The sequence below is a fragment of the Scleropages formosus genome, chromosome 1 (assembly GCF_900964775.1).
Source record: "Scleropages formosus chromosome 1, fSclFor1.1, whole genome shotgun sequence".
Taxonomy (NCBI): domain Eukaryota; kingdom Metazoa; phylum Chordata; class Actinopteri; order Osteoglossiformes; family Osteoglossidae; genus Scleropages; species Scleropages formosus.
The window spans coordinates 536,759-552,267 of NC_041806.1; the positions used below are offsets into that span (position 1 = coordinate 536,759).

Sequence of the window (15,509 nt, forward strand, 5' to 3'; positions counted from 1 at the left end):
GTCGATGTACACGTTCCGGTTGCTCACTTTGACGCCTTAGTGAATCATTAGCTACACTTTGTCCGTAACTCCAGCCGCTTTTACCACTTCTACCACGAGGGCAATAAAAGCTGAACAGTAAAGCCCCCCCCCCGATATATTTTCTGGATAAGTTGGGTGAAACCCTTGGACATAGCTATATTTCGTTAAAAAAGACTTTTTATAATTTTTTCAGTAACAACTGAAGAGACCTGGGTCACAGCAACAGAGACAGAAACACTGTCCTGAGAAACTGTAAATACACACAGTGGTACACAGTAGTACACTGGTACATAGTGGTACATGGTGGTACACAGTGGTACACAAAGGAAAAGGTACAGTAATTAGAAGGGCCAGTCATGCAGCCCAGTGTGAGAATTCCCAAGAAGACTGGCATGTTTTCCACAATTCAGGGAAATTAACTTTGCCAGCTGACGACTGGTAGACACTTGAGTTGACCACATATTTGCAGAGGGACCTTCTGATGTGGACTGTGGACTAAACTTGGCTACAGCTGCAATCAGTGAAAAATACCCTCATGAACTTTCAGCTGCACCAATACTGGAACGAATGTAGAATGATGGAAGAATACATGGTGTGCAGAAACTCCTGTTCAGGTAGCTGGCCTCTCGCTCCCTTTACCATGCAACACTCCTCATCCCGTTCCTGACGAGATTCGCTCAGGAACTCCTGCCGTGAGCTGCGAACGCTGTGGAAATGAGCTGAATTGAGGTCGGGCTCTTCGCTGCCTTCTGTAGGCTTGGTCTGTAAAAACAGGTTGCGTCTGGTCCACTACAAACACGGGTTTTACAAAATACAACAATGGAGAGAATTCAATTGAAAGAGAACCAGAAAATGCTCAAAATGTGTCTTCAAAATTGTAACTTGACTGTTCTTAACCTCAAAATTCAGGGGTGTATTTGTAGCTGTTGCTCATGTCCAACATGTGGTCCTCAGCTGAACCTGGTGTTCCTCATGATTACGCTGCACAAGATGGTCCGCAGCTCTTCTGCACTCAAGCCAGACTCAAGTCGCCATGACAACATTAAGTGAGTGTGTGTAATTACACGTACCTGGGCGAGAGCACGCGACTTTGTGTGTGTGCGCATGCGAAAGAGTGCCTCTGTGCTGGCAGCAGGAAGATGAGTGTGAAGGTAAGATGAGGTAAGATCACTTCTTGCTCTGCGTCTTGCTGCAGGTCCTGGGCTCTGGGGGCTGTAGCCCTGCTTTTTCTCCTGGGTCTCACATGGGCATTCGGCCTCCTCTTCATCAACGAGAACACCGTGATCATGGCCTACCTCTTCACCACCTTCAATGCCTTCCAGGGCATGTTCATCTTCATCTTCCACTGTGCGCTGCAGAAGAAGGTCAGTGTGTGTGTGTGTGTGTGTGTGTGTGTGTGTGTGTGTGGAACACATCGCCTTTGTGTGCGTTCCTCACGTCTATAAGGGAGTGTAATGGGAGTGTGTGACACTGTCTGTCTGTGTCACCCAGGTGCACAAGGAGTACAGTAAGTGTCTGCGCCATTCCTACTGCTGCAGCCGCTCTTCCGCTGGCAGCTCCCACGGCTCGCTGAAGACCTCGGCTCTGCGGACGAACAACCGCTACTACAGCGGCAGTCAGGCGCGCCACACCTCGGCGCACAGACAAGTGAGCAGTACCTCCACACACACCAGTCCTACATTATGCAGATCTCCTTCGCTCCTGGAAAGGGAGCAGATGTTGTAAAACTGTCCTATGGTGAGAGTTCCAGTTTGTTCCAAGCCCATCCCAAGTTCTCCCCAACCACCCCCAAACATGATAAGGAAAAAGTAGCGTAACACAGAAAATTTTACAGGGTTTTACCTAAGTAATGTTTTTTATTCATTTGTGTCCGTGACGCTCTTCCGGATCTCGCGTGCAGTTCTGGTAGCAACCGTTGGCCTGAAGGTGAAACAGCTTCCTTTCCGTTCTCTGTTTCTTTAATCTTCTTTAGGAATGGAGGGAAGAACTTTTTTTTACTTTAATTTTGCTGTATTTTACATTTAACTTGTTCTTTGACTTTATCAGTAAGGTTAACTGGCTCTACAGGGTAATAAAGAGCTTTTTACAGGGTGAACACGATGGTCTAGTGTGTACACACACATTTTCAGAACCGCTTGTCCCATACTGGGTCATAAGGAACAGGAGCCTACGTGGTAACACAGGGCATAAGGCCAGAGGGGGAGGGGACACACCCAGGACAGGACGCCAGTCCATCGCAAGGCACCCCAAGCGGAACTCGAACCCCAGACCCACCGGAGAGCAGGACTGTGGTCCAACCCACTGCGCCACCGCACCCCCTTGGTCTAGTGTGTATAAATTTGAAAATATAATGATTTTATGCAATAAACCTGCTGACAGTGTGCATGGACTGGCTTGAAGAAGAGGAGGGCTGTGTGTCATATTGAAAGAAGTGAATAGTTATAAAACGAAGCGACATGAGTCCATAGAATGCCAGTGAGAGTAAAAGAGTGGGTACGGGTTTCCCACAATGCACTGCATCTCACAGTCTGTCTCACAGAGCTGCTTGGCACAGTTTTCAGATGCGTTCTCAGCTTATCGTACCAGACTAGATAAATTAAAAAGTCAGAACGATTAAAAATAAGTACATTTTGTAATTGTGGACGAGGTGTCGGGAGACCGGCATACCAGGGACGAGCATAGTGACAGGAACACTGCCCTTCTCCCTTGGTCTCTCCCGGCCTTATTTAGTCTCTTGCTCCGTTTCTATGCTCTCTGCGTTTGTGTGCCATCGGCGCCAATATCATCTGACCACACAGCTGTCCGCTTTGCAGAGCCGCATACGGCGGATGTGGAACGACACGGTGCGCAAGCAGACGGAGTCCTCCTTCATGGCCGGAGACATCAACAGCACCCCCTCCCTTAATCGTGGTGAGCCTGCGCCGTATGTCCTCGTCTACCTCCTCCACGCCCTGCCTCTGCAGGCTCTGCTGCCAAGCACAGTGTGGGGGTGGCAGGTGGCTGATTTTGTCAAATACCGAGGGAAGCTTACCACATCATTTTTCAAGGACATCAGTGTGGACAACAGATGGAGGAGATTTAGGAGAATTTCAAGACTGACAGATGTATGTGATGCATTTTGAAACCTCACATTTGACCAGCAGCCCACTGCCCAGCCAGGGTCTCTGAAATGTTGCCATGGTGTGTGATTCCAGGGTCCGTCCGGAACGTTACATGCTTTTCCAGACATTTCGATATGTTCATTTTTTTGCATCACTCTTTGTATCTGAAGTAATGTAATGTACTCTACTGTACTGTACTTGCCCTTATTCCCTGTATTCCACTATTTCAACCTCTCAGCAACTATGGGGAACCACCTTCTGACCAATCCCGTGCTGCAAACACGCTCTGGCACCTCCCCCTACAACACCCTACTGGCCGAGAGTTTCAATCCGCCCTCACCAGGCGTCTTCAATTCCACCGGTTAGTCCATCCGTCACAGCACAGCACAGTACAATACAATATCAGAAGAACTGTGAGAAAAAGTTGTGGGACGAACCTTAATATGGCCTGGAAGAGGAGTTGTGGGACACACCGTGATATGGGTTCGTGGAGGAGTTGTGGGACAGAGTGCTGTGTCGAGTGAAGGATGGGTTTTGAGATGGGGTTGAAGGAGGACTTATGGGGCTGGTGGAGAAGCTCTAGACTGAATCAGACTGAGACTGGACTAGACTAGTCCTCTGTCTTAAATCCATCACCATTTTAAGTAGATGGTGTGAGTGTTGAATTATGGGGGACTTCTGGGAGGGTATACATTACGGTGTGTGTCAGCCCAGATGGTGTGTTGGCATGTCTTTCTGTACAACCACACGTGTATCACTCTACCTTGTGGTTTAGTCTTCATACGGTCCAGCAGCTCTCTGCACTGTGCCCGACTCCACGTGTTCCACGTGTGTGTCCATAACTCATCTTTCTATGCATGTGTAGCGCCGTTTTTTAGTCTCGTCATGTGCAAGCAGACGAGTCTCACTTGTTCCTGTATGCATGTGGGTGACCGATATGTGCGTGGGTGTGTTCTACGGTTTGCCACCTTTTCTCACGTGGCATTTCTACTTTCTTCATGGTGGCCTTTTCCTGCTCCTCCAGGGACCTTCAGGGACCCAAGTATGGCCAGGCTTGTACATTTTCTTATCCATTTAATCCCTAGTAATACTTATCCTTACAGCTCCTGTTCAAGTTGAGTTTTCATAATCTGTTAAATGACGTCGCGTTTGTATGACTCTGTACAGCACCCGTGGTGTGTATTAGGTAAGAACTGACCTTTGCTCTCTTCCAGAGGGAACCCTGCCGAAATCCCGAGATGCCGGCGGTATGGAGAGTCTGCCTCTGAACGGAAACTTCAACAACAGCTACTCCCTACGCAGCACGGGTGCTAATGCTTCCGGGGGTGGGGCCTGTGATTTGCTGGGAGCCGGGGTCGGAAGTGTGGACAGCCCGCCTCCCTTGCTGAACCCTCGAGGGATGGAGAACGTGGGAGGGCCGGGGGTCCGGCGCAACCTCTCTGATGCGGCCGCGTTCGAGAAGATGATCATCTCGGAACTGGTGCACAACAACCTGAGGGGCAGCGGTGCAGGAGGTCTGGAGAGGTGCGGCAGCCTGGCACGACCCCAGGGTCACACGGCAGGTGGGACCGAGCCAAGCGGGGCCGACGAGCAGGAGCCCCGTCCATCGCGGGATGTGGAGAGGCTGTACAAGGCGCTGGAGGAGCCCCTGTTACTGCAGCGCGCCCAGTCTGTACTGTACCAGAGTGACCCCGAGGAGTCCGAGAGTTACACCGCCGACCTGACGGAGAGCCTGGAGGCCGACGGGGGCGGGGCTCGCTCACCTGCCCGGGACTCACTGTACACGGGCGGCACCAACCTGCGGGACTCGCCGTACCCTGACAGCAGCCCTGAGCCACTGGAGGTGGCTCCACGCTCCGCCCAACCGCCTGAGGAGCTCTATTACAGCTCAGGCCGTCCTGCGCTGGGCTCGCGAGGTGCCCCCATGCAGACCTTCTACCAGGCCCCCCCCCGGAGGCCTAGCGGGGAGGCCTACTTGCCGCCAGTGGGGCTGGACCCCCCCCACCGCGAGGGTGACGGGCAGATGCAGCTCGTGACCAGTCTGTGACTAGGACGGTGGTGAGCGTGCCGGCAAGGAGGAGAACGCAGACGAAGACTCGACAATACCGACGATCTCGGAAGAGGTCGAGCCGCGTCCCTCCCTCCTCCTCGTGTCTCCACGCTCGCCTCCATGTCCTCCTTCTGGCTTGTCTCAGCGGAGCAAGCAGAGCCACCGTCGGAAACAGCATGCACCTCACACTCACCTCTGCAGAGTTCTGCTGCTCTGCAGACGGCGGTCGTCGCGCTCGTCTTCTGGCAAGGGGCTGCTAAAGGGTCTGGAAGGGCACGTGGCCCGAGATGCTGCTTGCTGACTTGCCAACGGCTGTCACCGACCTCATATCCTCGTCTGTCGCCTCGACGGCTCACATCTCACCTCTGACACGTTACTCAGGCTATCCCAGCCGAGGCCCTCGCTTACACTATCCACAGCAAGAGTTCTCGCCATCAGCTTACTCCAGAGTGTTCCAGGGTCTTGCTCCGAAATGTGTCCGATGCTCCCACACAACAAGGTCACTAGCCTCACCGTGGCTTGACTCATCTCAAGACTGAACCTCAGAAAGTGAGGTAAGGCAAAGCACGTTCCACAGCCACGCTTTGCCCGAAAAACACATCTCATTAACCTACACCCTTCCACCCTTCCTGGCTCCGCTGGCTCCGCTGGCTCCTCCTCATCCCCCCTCATCCTTCCTGCTTGCCTGAACCTGCAGCCTCCAGCAGCTGCCTGCTTCCATCCACATGTGAGAGCAAATTGTCCACCACCGAATTCTGGAAAGCTCTGAAATGTTGCCAAAAAAGGACTGATGAGAGGAAACCAGAATCGAACTCACAGTTCTCCCCAGTTGTACATGCGCACGCACAGACACAGACACACACATACACACATTTGAGTGCTGCGCAGGATGCAGACTGACGTAGGACAAAAAGAAGCACTTGGAAGCTTGTGGTTGGGGTTGGGGGTCACCCTCGTGTTTCCAGCTGCTGTCTGCTCCTCATCCATGGGTGGTTTCTCGTGGGGGGCCGATGAGGAGCAAAGGTCAGAGGCTGAAGGTGTAACAGTCACTGCTGTCACAAAGGCAGCGTGAAACTGACCATCGCAAACCTGCTGGACCATGAGATGGATATGGCACCGCCCCCCCACAAAGGAAATCCTGCAAACTCTTCACCTCGAACTGACTTTCACAGCTGTGTGTGGAGACTGTTGCCTGCTGTCTCGGCTCACGTCAGCAGTACAGGATGGCGACAGGCAGCACTGCCACACATCCTTGTAAATAGACTTGAAGCGCTTAGCAGCAAAGACTGGGAAAAATGTGAAGTCCTATTTCTTGTACAACAACAAAAAGAATTTAAAAAAAAAAAGTGTTGGGTTTCGTGGCCTGAATGAGACGCGTGTCCCTTGATATTTTCAACGCTGCGCAATGAAAGATGTGGCGGGAAGAAGGGACCTTTTTTTGCATACGATACAGTAAAAACAATTTTAATGGCAATGTTGAAAAGAACACACCTTCCTGGCACAATTTTTATGTCATGTAATCTATTACATGTTGTTAACTTTTGACCTTTGACATTCCCAGACAGGAAGTGCTCAGCAGTGTATCGGTAGAGTGTGGGTGGGAGGGTGCAATGTGCACTCGGGGCTTTCAGCAGCAGCAGTGCATTGTGGTCCTCAACAGCTTATTCTGAAATGCACTGGGGCTTTTCTTGGCTCAGTTGCTCCCGTCATCTCGTCGAGTTGCCCCAAGTCAACGCTGGCGTTATGTGGTCAAGCGGACTGAACCGCTGCTGAATGACAGCGCCACCATGAGCGTGTGCACGAGCACCGTGTGGGTCCCAGTGAAGCGTCATCATTTGCATGAATACAGCGCTTTGTCTGGGAAATAAAAAAAGCTGAACAATAGAATTGTGTGTGTAGAAAAATGTGTTTGCTTTTATACTCTGAACGTATCAGACTATTTACTGAATATTTATTTACTAGTTGCTCTTTTTATTTATTTATGCGTATTTGTTATGTTAAACCTTTTTTGTAAACTATTTTTAAATATGTTAGCTAAAAGAAGGTGACGCGAAATACAGAACGAGTGAATGTGACTTGTGAAGTGGTCTAGTCACTGAGAATCGGAGGGTTACCGTGGTAACAGCACAGTCCATGAGAGAGATGCCATGATGATATCAGTCAGTGAGGACGATACCATGATAATAACGCAGTCAGTGATGGCAGTACCATGGTAATAACACCATCCGTGAGGGCAGTACCATGGTAATAGCACAGTTTACCATTACAACTTGTGTGTCGGGCACCTTTTAAACGTTCAAAAGTGTGACCCAACTTCCTGGTGCTTCTCTCACTGTTGTGTTACTTCTCCCACCGGAAGCAACACAACAGTGTCAAATGGAACGTATACACACACACACACACACACACACACAAGTGCAAGCGTTTGCCAACAGCCGTGTTTGTTGAGGCACAGAGAAAACACACGTTGTTGAACGCATGCTGCTGCAGCTGTGTGCTGACATTCAGAGGTGTGTCTTTGAGTCACCTGAAGGCCACACACACCCACCCACATGTGTCCACGCACACAGATACCGAGGTGACGGACACTGCGGTGCCTTTTCCAAATAAGAACCTTGCGGCAGATTGTGAGCAGAGTTTTAGCTCTTACGCTTCACCGAGGAACACACTGCACACAAGACGTTTACCACATCTGACAGACGTGCTCGGTCACTTGGCCCCTCCCACCGTGAGGATTCAGAAGGCAAGGGGGGTTTAGAACACAGGGCTCAGCAACATCAAAACGGATTTTGTGCCATTGAGGTTATATGTTCAAACCATTTAGCCCTGCAATTTTATACACTCAGCTGATCAGTTTATGGAGGATTAAAGTCCACTTCCTGTTTTGTTTTTTTTATTTGTTTTTTTTTTTTTTTTATCTTTTTTCCTATTGTATAACAGCTGTTTGGGCCAAAGGGAATAGTTTTATCTAATCGTGAGTATGAACGCAGGTTTCTACCAACTCTGTATCAACACATATTAATAAAAAAGACCTAAAACCGAATAAAGCTCTTCATTTGTGTATATATGAAATCCAAACGTATTTGCATAATCGTTCATTTTCGTCTTATTATTGTTATTATTATTGTTGTTGTTGTTTACACCTTTGTTCATGGCAACTTACAGGGATAAGTCCATACAAGGAAATGATGCTTACTAGGCTGCAAGACTTCAATGAGTTGATGACGGTCTGCAGACGCAGATTTCTTTTTACATACGCTCAACAAACAAGCTCTTAGAGCCCCTCCCTCACTCACCTTTTCTCTCTACTGTCCCTGTGCATCTACTTCCATCTCTACACAGGACCTTCCCCCCAGCCCCTCCCCATGTCCTGTTACAGATAGCCCCAGAGAGGACCGATGCCCTGGTCTTGACCGCTCACTCACCCCACACCTTGGTTCCAGAGCTACTCTTCTACTGACGCAGCGCCAAACATACATGCACATACATGCAACTGTCCACCATCTTCTGTTGTTGACACGTAGCGAAACCTCTTTGCAATCACATCTTCTCCGAAGAACACACACAGATACTCAGAAAGCCAATGGGCCGGCCCACATTTTACTCTGTGTAACTCGCTCTTATCCACTGTGAAGAGCTGCCGCCGCAGAGCGCTCAGCTGGGGGCTTGTGAATCTGCTCCAGCCCCGTGGGACCTTTTATGAGGAGGAACTCTAGAGGAAGAGAGAGGCGACCTCCAGTCAAGAACTTTAGTCCCGAAGCCCATTTTGTGTGTTGACATGAGACCAAATACATCTAGCTGATACTTTCCACCTCCTGCACCACTTCAGGCTCCTAACCCAGTAGAGGGGATATTCTGTCTTCCTACAGCCGCTCTCCAGCCCATCTAGGTCCATCCTGCTTGTGTGTGCCGCTTGGTTGGCTCCGTACCTCAGCCCTATCCTTCACCTTCCGGGTGGTTATCACACGAGGTGGCTCTACGGTGCCGTTTTGGGTTGTGCCCGACCGGGTTATGAAGGTCACCTGGCCACCAGGTGCCTGTTGGCAATTGCCACCCACAGGCCGGGCTCCAGGATGGATCCCAGTATGGCTAACAGTAAACTTAGTCTTTTCACGTGTCCTCATGGAGGTCTTCATGGACAATTTCTTGCAGACCTGTTCGCCAAGGGAGACCCAACTAGGAGCACAAGGCTCCAGGTGATATAGCTCTGAGGTCCACTTAGAGACACATGGCCCCCCACCACACCAGGGTTGATGGTTCATCAGTGGAATACTTTTAACGAAGGGGAAAAAGACATCTACATCTTTTCAGTAAATTATTTATATCACAGGGGGTGCGGTGGCGCAGTGGTGCAGTGGGTTGGACCGCAGTCCTGCTCTCCGGTGGGTCTGGGGTTCGAGTCCCACTTGGGTGCCTTGCGATGGACTGGCGTCCCGTCCTGGGTGTGTCCCCTCCCCCTCCGGCCTTGCGCCCTGTGTTGCCGGGTTAGGCTCCGGTTCCCCATGACCCTGTATAGGACAGGTGGTTCTGAAAGTGTGTGTGTGTGTATTTATATCACACGGAACACATCACTCTGAACAGACGGCAACCTTCTTGGCTGCCTCTTCCTACAGAAGCTACCTCTGATAATGATTCATTTATGTTGGCTGTTGGCTTGCAGAATAAACATTTAATTAGGCTAAAGAAGCTACTACCAAGCTTAAATGTTTTCAGTAAGAACAAGTGAGAAACTCCGTGCTGCAGCGCGTGAGCGTCGTTTCAGGTGGAGGAGCAACCAGAATAAACCGCTAGGTGGCGCTGTGACCCCCCGCGAGCAGCACATTTCTACTTCCGGCGCTACTTCCGCCACTACGGCACAGATTCTCTTTCATACAGGTAACGTGTGTTAATCTTCTCTCTGCTTCCTCATACTGCTTCTTTTACTTCGTATCAACACATATCAGTAAGAAAAAGACCGAATACACAAATTCATAGGCGCTTTCATAATTTATTTAGAAACATTAGTTTAAGACAATGTCGCAGTCTGATGATTTCTCAGGGATTTCCACACAAATGAAATGTCCCAGCAGGCAAAACGAGACAGGATGTCAGGAAAACCCGGATCGGCTCAAAATTTTGATATTGAATTAATAACGTTACAAGAACCGAATGAGGGCTGATTTTCTTAACGCTTTTTGAGCATTTAGGCTTTCCGTACTTTTACCCAGAGACCAGCTCGGTGACGTTTGACGTCACAACCTGCAGGACGGTGGAAGGAGGCGCTTGAGCAGATGCACTTTTCTGCTCAAATTGATCATTTTAAAGTACTTCTTCACTAAATATTTCAGTTTTATTCTGCGCTGCGACTGGGCGAAACGTGTGGTGATAAAACTTAAGAGTAGCGAAATACTATAGAGTAAGTCGTTGTTCTTTCTTTGTCTCTCACTGACTGGACACACAGGACAGGACAGAACATGTCAACAAGTCAAGTGTGTCCGCCACACAGAGGGACAAACGGAGGACTTGAGCACTGCAGGAATGTAACTTGTGTGTGAAGGAGGCTCCTTCACTACTTCTCACATGTACGACATGCTTCATGTAGGAGCCTCTAGCATCATCTGTCTCTAGGCACATGTTGGTGGTAATTCCTCCTCCGCTATTGCTCATTCTGTGGTTATTTATTGCAGCAGCAGAGGAGGAGACACATGTCATGGACAGAAGAGGAAGTGGATATTGAGAGGAGACAAAGAGGATCTCGCCGAGCAGTACTGTAACGAAGCACAAGGAGGGAGAGACGACTGGAGACGAGGATCATCATCATGATGGCAGGAGCAGGAGCTGAACACCCTTCAGTGTCACTGCACAGCCTCCCATGTGAATCACAGTGTTTTGGGGACACGGTGACCTCTTACTCTGAGGACTCAGCAGCACTCGTGGATATGTGTGTAAAAAGTGAGCCTGAAGATGAGCACATTTCCCAGCCTGAATATTGTACTGAGGTTCAGGGCTTCGGTGCTGAAGAGATGGGCTCAGGGCTGCACCTGGATACTGAGCACATTAAATCTGAGGGTGAACTGGTCAATGTAAAGGAAGACAAAGGTGATCTACAGCACTGCTGTACTAGCGAGGGGCTCAGTCCTCCATCGGTGCTGAACGTTTCTGCTTTGGATTTATCCAAACAATACAAATTGGAGACTGAACAAGTGAAGGTAGAGCAGTATCCTCAGTTACAGGAACCTTCTTGTGCAGAGAAGGATGTTAATGAAGGTGCCGGTTATGGTGTCAAGGAAGAGAGTGAAGGTTTACAGGAGGTTGGAATCAGCGCTTCTCTTTGTCCTGTGTCTGACCAGTATAAGTCGGAGAGAGATGAAATGAATGTAGAACAGCATTTTGAGTTAGAAATATCATCCAGAACAGAGAGAGCAGTTAAGGAAGCTGAAGATGACCTTTTACAGAAGAATTCTGTGGAACCGGACAACAGTTTGTTTACTGTAAGAGGTGATGTCAAATATTGTTGTATGGAGTGCGGAACAAGTTTTTCTCGAAGCTGTCAGTTAAAACGACACCAGCATTTTCACTGTAGAAAACAACGTAAACAGAGTCAGTGTGTGAAGATTTTGTCCCAAGGAGCTGGGATGTACCAGCTTGCTAATTCTGAGAAGAAATTTAAGTGCATCACATGTGGAAAGATTTTTTCTTGTCAAAATGATTTTAAAAAACACAAGTGTGGTGACTCTGGTGAAAATCTATATAAATGTAGTGAATGTGAGAAGAGTTTTGCTCAATCCAGACACTTAAAAAGACACCAACGTACTCATTCTTGTGAGAAATCCTATAGGTGCAGTCAATGTGGAAAGAGTTTTTCCAAAAGTGGAAACTTAAAAAAACATCAGCTTGTTCATTCTACTGAGAAACCGTATACGTGCAGTGAATGTGGGAAGAATTTTTCCCAAACATGTAACTTAAAACAACACCAGCGTGTTCATTCTGGTGAGAAACCTTATAAATGTAGTCAGTGTGGCAAGTGTTTTTCCCATAGAATTACCTTAAAAATACACCAGCGCATTCATTCTGGTGAGAAACCATATAAATGCAGTGAATGTGGAAAGAGTTTTTCCCAAGCAGGCACCTTAAAAGAGCACCAGTATATTCATTCTGGTGAGAAACCATATAAATGCAGTGAATGTGGAAAGTGCTTTTCCCATGTACGTTCCTTCAAGCACCACCAGCGTGTTCATTCTGGTGAGAAACCATACGAGTGTAGTCGGTGTGGGAAGTGTTTTTCCCAAAAAGGTACCTTAAAAAAACACCAGCACGTTCATTCTGGTGAGGAACCATTTGAATGTAGCAAGTGTGGCAAGTGTTTTTTCCAGAAAGTGAACTTAAAACAGCTCCAGCTTCTTCATTCTGGTGAGAAACCATGTCAGTGTGGTGAGTGCGCAGTCACTTTTTCCCATCAGGGTCCCTTAAAAGAGAATCAGTTCACTCTTTCTGATGAGAAACAGTGTAACATTTACATTGCATTTATTAATTTACCCATTTATACAGTTGGGTAATTTTTACCATAAAAGTAATGAGAAAGTGCCTTGCTCAGGGTACTGCAGTAAGAGATGGGATCTAAACCTGGGTCTTGAGAGTGGAAGGAAGCAGCTGCTGCTCACTATGGATGTAGTAAAGATGGTTTTTCTCTCAGGCTGTATTCCATATGAGAACATGCTGCATGTTTTAAATGTGTGTATGTGGACAGTAAAAACTGAACAGTAAAACAGTTGTGATGATGCACCTGCAGTTAATGATGAAAAATGTTCCGGTATGTAATACATAATTAAAACTGATATACAAATATGAGCACAGTGGACTCAAAGAAAATATTTTGACAAGACTAGTGTTCCTGATGCTGTACCTCTGTCAGTGTCAGTAACTGAACCTTTTGTCTGAAGGGGACTGTGTGCCCAAGACAGTACTGCTACACTGATGGACTCGATCATGTTTAAGTGTGTAATGCAGTTACACATGTTATGCAGTTACTTTGTGGTTTAAATGAGTAAAACTTGAATTTACTGAAGACATTTACCATTTTATGGTTTCCTGTGTAGTGTAAAAACTGGTTGTTAATTTTTACTTCATTCAAATTGCTACACACTTGTGCCTTAGAACATCTTTGTAAAACACAAATAAAACTTTAATTTGCATTTTGTGCAGCACTGATGTTGTGTATGTGATTAATTGACCAGAAGGGGAAAAAAAAACTTGCACTATCTTGGCTTCATTCATGGGGGAGGCAACTTAATTGTTTGCACAGAGCATGACAACCTTTCATACGGTTGCTCGCAACAACGCTCACTCAACGCGCATACAAAACGAAACCATGTCTTGTTTAATGTGTCTAGTTCAGCTTCTTAAACGCTTCCCTTAAAATGTTGCTGTTCTGTTGTTCAGTTATGGTCTGTAGCCTCGCCAAAGATAGCATGTTTTGCAAGAGAAAAACCAGTTTGACCTCCACTTTATTAACGGTGCCAGGCAGGGTAGCTGACGCTGGGTCATCGGATAGGCGGATTGTCCCTTCATGTAGACATCAGAGTCTGGCAGGGAAAGAGAAACCATGGTGGTACTTGTGTTATTCGAAAGATCTGGCGACCTTCAAGCTTCTTGCTTAATTTCAGCTGGTAGATTAGCGTAGAATCGGAGACGGAGGTTTTTAAAAATGAGACTGCGTTTCTTTGCTGAAACTTTTCCACGTCGTCTTTCTCAGAGAGTCAGAAAGGAAACCAGAATGAGCCTTGGACGGAGTTCAGGTTGCGAGGGTGTTCAGCAAGTCAGTAGGTGAAATTTATCTGGGAGGAGATAAACAGGAGGGAAATCGGCCCTTGGTCCCAACCAGGAATGTGTCTCCTTTGCCAGAGCAGTTTTTCCTCCAGCATTCTCAGGTCATCCCACACCTGACAGCCTGCTGCAGTGACTTTTGTGTTGCGCATTGTCCATGTAGGACAACTCAGCCTTTCACTCCAGGGCAGCTCGTTGAGCTCGTGATTCCTGTAAATCCTCCAGAGAAGAGATCCGATCCCAACAATACCATTTTCGAACTTGTTTAATTGTTTTGTTTCTTTTTCTTTCATTTTATTTATACATCACCTGACCAGTTATACGACAGCTGGTAGCGTAGTGGTTAGAGCTGCTGCCGTTGGATCCGGTGGTTGCAGCTTTGATCCCCACCTCTGGCTGTGGTACCTTGAGCAAGGTACTTACCCTCAATTGCTCCAGTAAAATTACCCATCTGGGTAAATCATTGTAAACTTAACACTATAAGTCACTTTGGAGGAAAGCGTCAGCTAAATGAATGTATGGAAATGGCCAGACCACATTTTCATCTCTTTCAACCATGTCAGTTGATGTGAAGGTGCACTGATCCAGCTGGCAATGGAACAAGAACCCCAAGCCCCAGTCTGCTCTTCATTGTCACAAGGCTCTAATGCATCCATGACAACCTGCTTTAGTTGTGTGGCCTGAATGAGCCTTTTCTCCGCTGCCGTCGTTTCAGTCCTTTTCTCTTTCTCAGCGCGTGTTGAGGGAAAGAACAGATAGTCCTTGTGGCCCCTGCAACGAGGCAGTTTGTCATTTGCGAAAGCTTAAAACCAACACGGGTGGAAATGTTTCAACTGCAGCTCCCTGGAGCGAGACCAGAATTTAAGTGACCATCTTACAAAGTGGACACGTGACCGAATGACAAAGTGTTTTTATCGGCGATTCCGTAATTAGAGATGTAAAACTCCCCAAATCACTGATTCCTGCTGTTGCTGTTAAATGCCTCCCTGGAGCCAGGATCTCCGACACTGAGGCTCAGTGAAATACCCCAGAATACGCATCTTGGTCACAGGAGTGATTTGACACTTTTCTATCCGAAAGTGGACAGTATACACCGCCAGCTTCGGCACTACAGCTGCGGTTCCACCACAAACTCCGGTGAAGAATTGCAACCAAGCAGCACTTTGCAGCCCGCTTGGATGGACACGCGCCTCGCTCTCTCTGCACTTTGCCATCTTTCCTTCATTTTCCGTCCACACCCAATGACCCATGAGCTCCAACAAGGTATTGCTCAACCGTTTCCAGTATGAGAACGATGTCGGCCCTCAGGGACATCTCTGTGACGGCGGCTGGGAATCTGCGCGTCGTCCATCAGTCCACACGCGTTGTCCAATTGCCAGTCTTGCGACATGAGCGGGAGCCCTGACCTGACCTGACCTGACCCTCGGTGGTGACTCTGCTCTTTTACCTTCCTTCGCAAGCACTACGGCCTCTTTGCTGGCTGTTGTCCCCAAACGGAGAGCGTCTGGAACTGACTCGAGCATCTGTTTGTGACT

General features: G+C 48.1%; 2 protein-coding genes across 8 annotated transcripts in view; both read left to right on the top strand.

The window, feature by feature from the left end:
- Positions 1-8,196, top strand: part of LOC108919737 (adhesion G protein-coupled receptor L1-like) — a 71,000-nt gene extending 62,804 nt beyond the window's left edge. For all 4 annotated transcript variants that reach the window (XM_029251944.1, XM_029251948.1, XM_029251947.1 and 1 more), the window contains 7 exons: positions 976-1,067; positions 1,217-1,385; positions 1,513-1,668; positions 2,835-2,931; positions 3,361-3,483; positions 4,147-4,164; positions 4,337-8,196. In XM_029251944.1, coding sequence (XP_029107777.1) covers positions 976-1,067; positions 1,217-1,385; positions 1,513-1,668; positions 2,835-2,931; positions 3,361-3,483; positions 4,147-4,164; positions 4,337-5,169 — 1,488 coding nt within the window. In that variant the 3' untranslated portion in view covers positions 5,170-8,196. The remainder of the gene's footprint in view (positions 1-975; positions 1,068-1,216; positions 1,386-1,512; positions 1,669-2,834; positions 2,932-3,360; positions 3,484-4,146; positions 4,165-4,336) is intronic.
- A 1,816-nt stretch (positions 8,197-10,012) lies between these two features.
- LOC108919722 (zinc finger protein 2 homolog) lies at positions 10,013-13,214 on the top strand. Of its 4 annotated transcripts, none has more exons than XM_018727953.2 (2): positions 10,013-10,047; positions 10,839-13,214. In XM_018727953.2, exon 2 carries the CDS (start codon positions 10,971-10,973, stop codon positions 12,705-12,707), a length of 1,737 nt encoding a protein of 578 aa, XP_018583469.2. In that variant the 5' UTR covers positions 10,013-10,047; positions 10,839-10,970; the 3' UTR covers positions 12,708-13,214. The 4 variants fall into 4 exon arrangements, with proteins under 4 accessions (XP_018583469.2, XP_018583470.2, XP_018583468.2 ...); XM_018727954.2 differs by having other exon boundaries at positions 10,029-10,047; positions 10,842-13,214; XM_018727952.2 differs by lacking the exon at positions 10,013-10,047 and adding an exon at positions 10,420-10,567.
- The last annotated feature ends 2,295 nt before the right edge of the window (positions 13,215-15,509 follow it).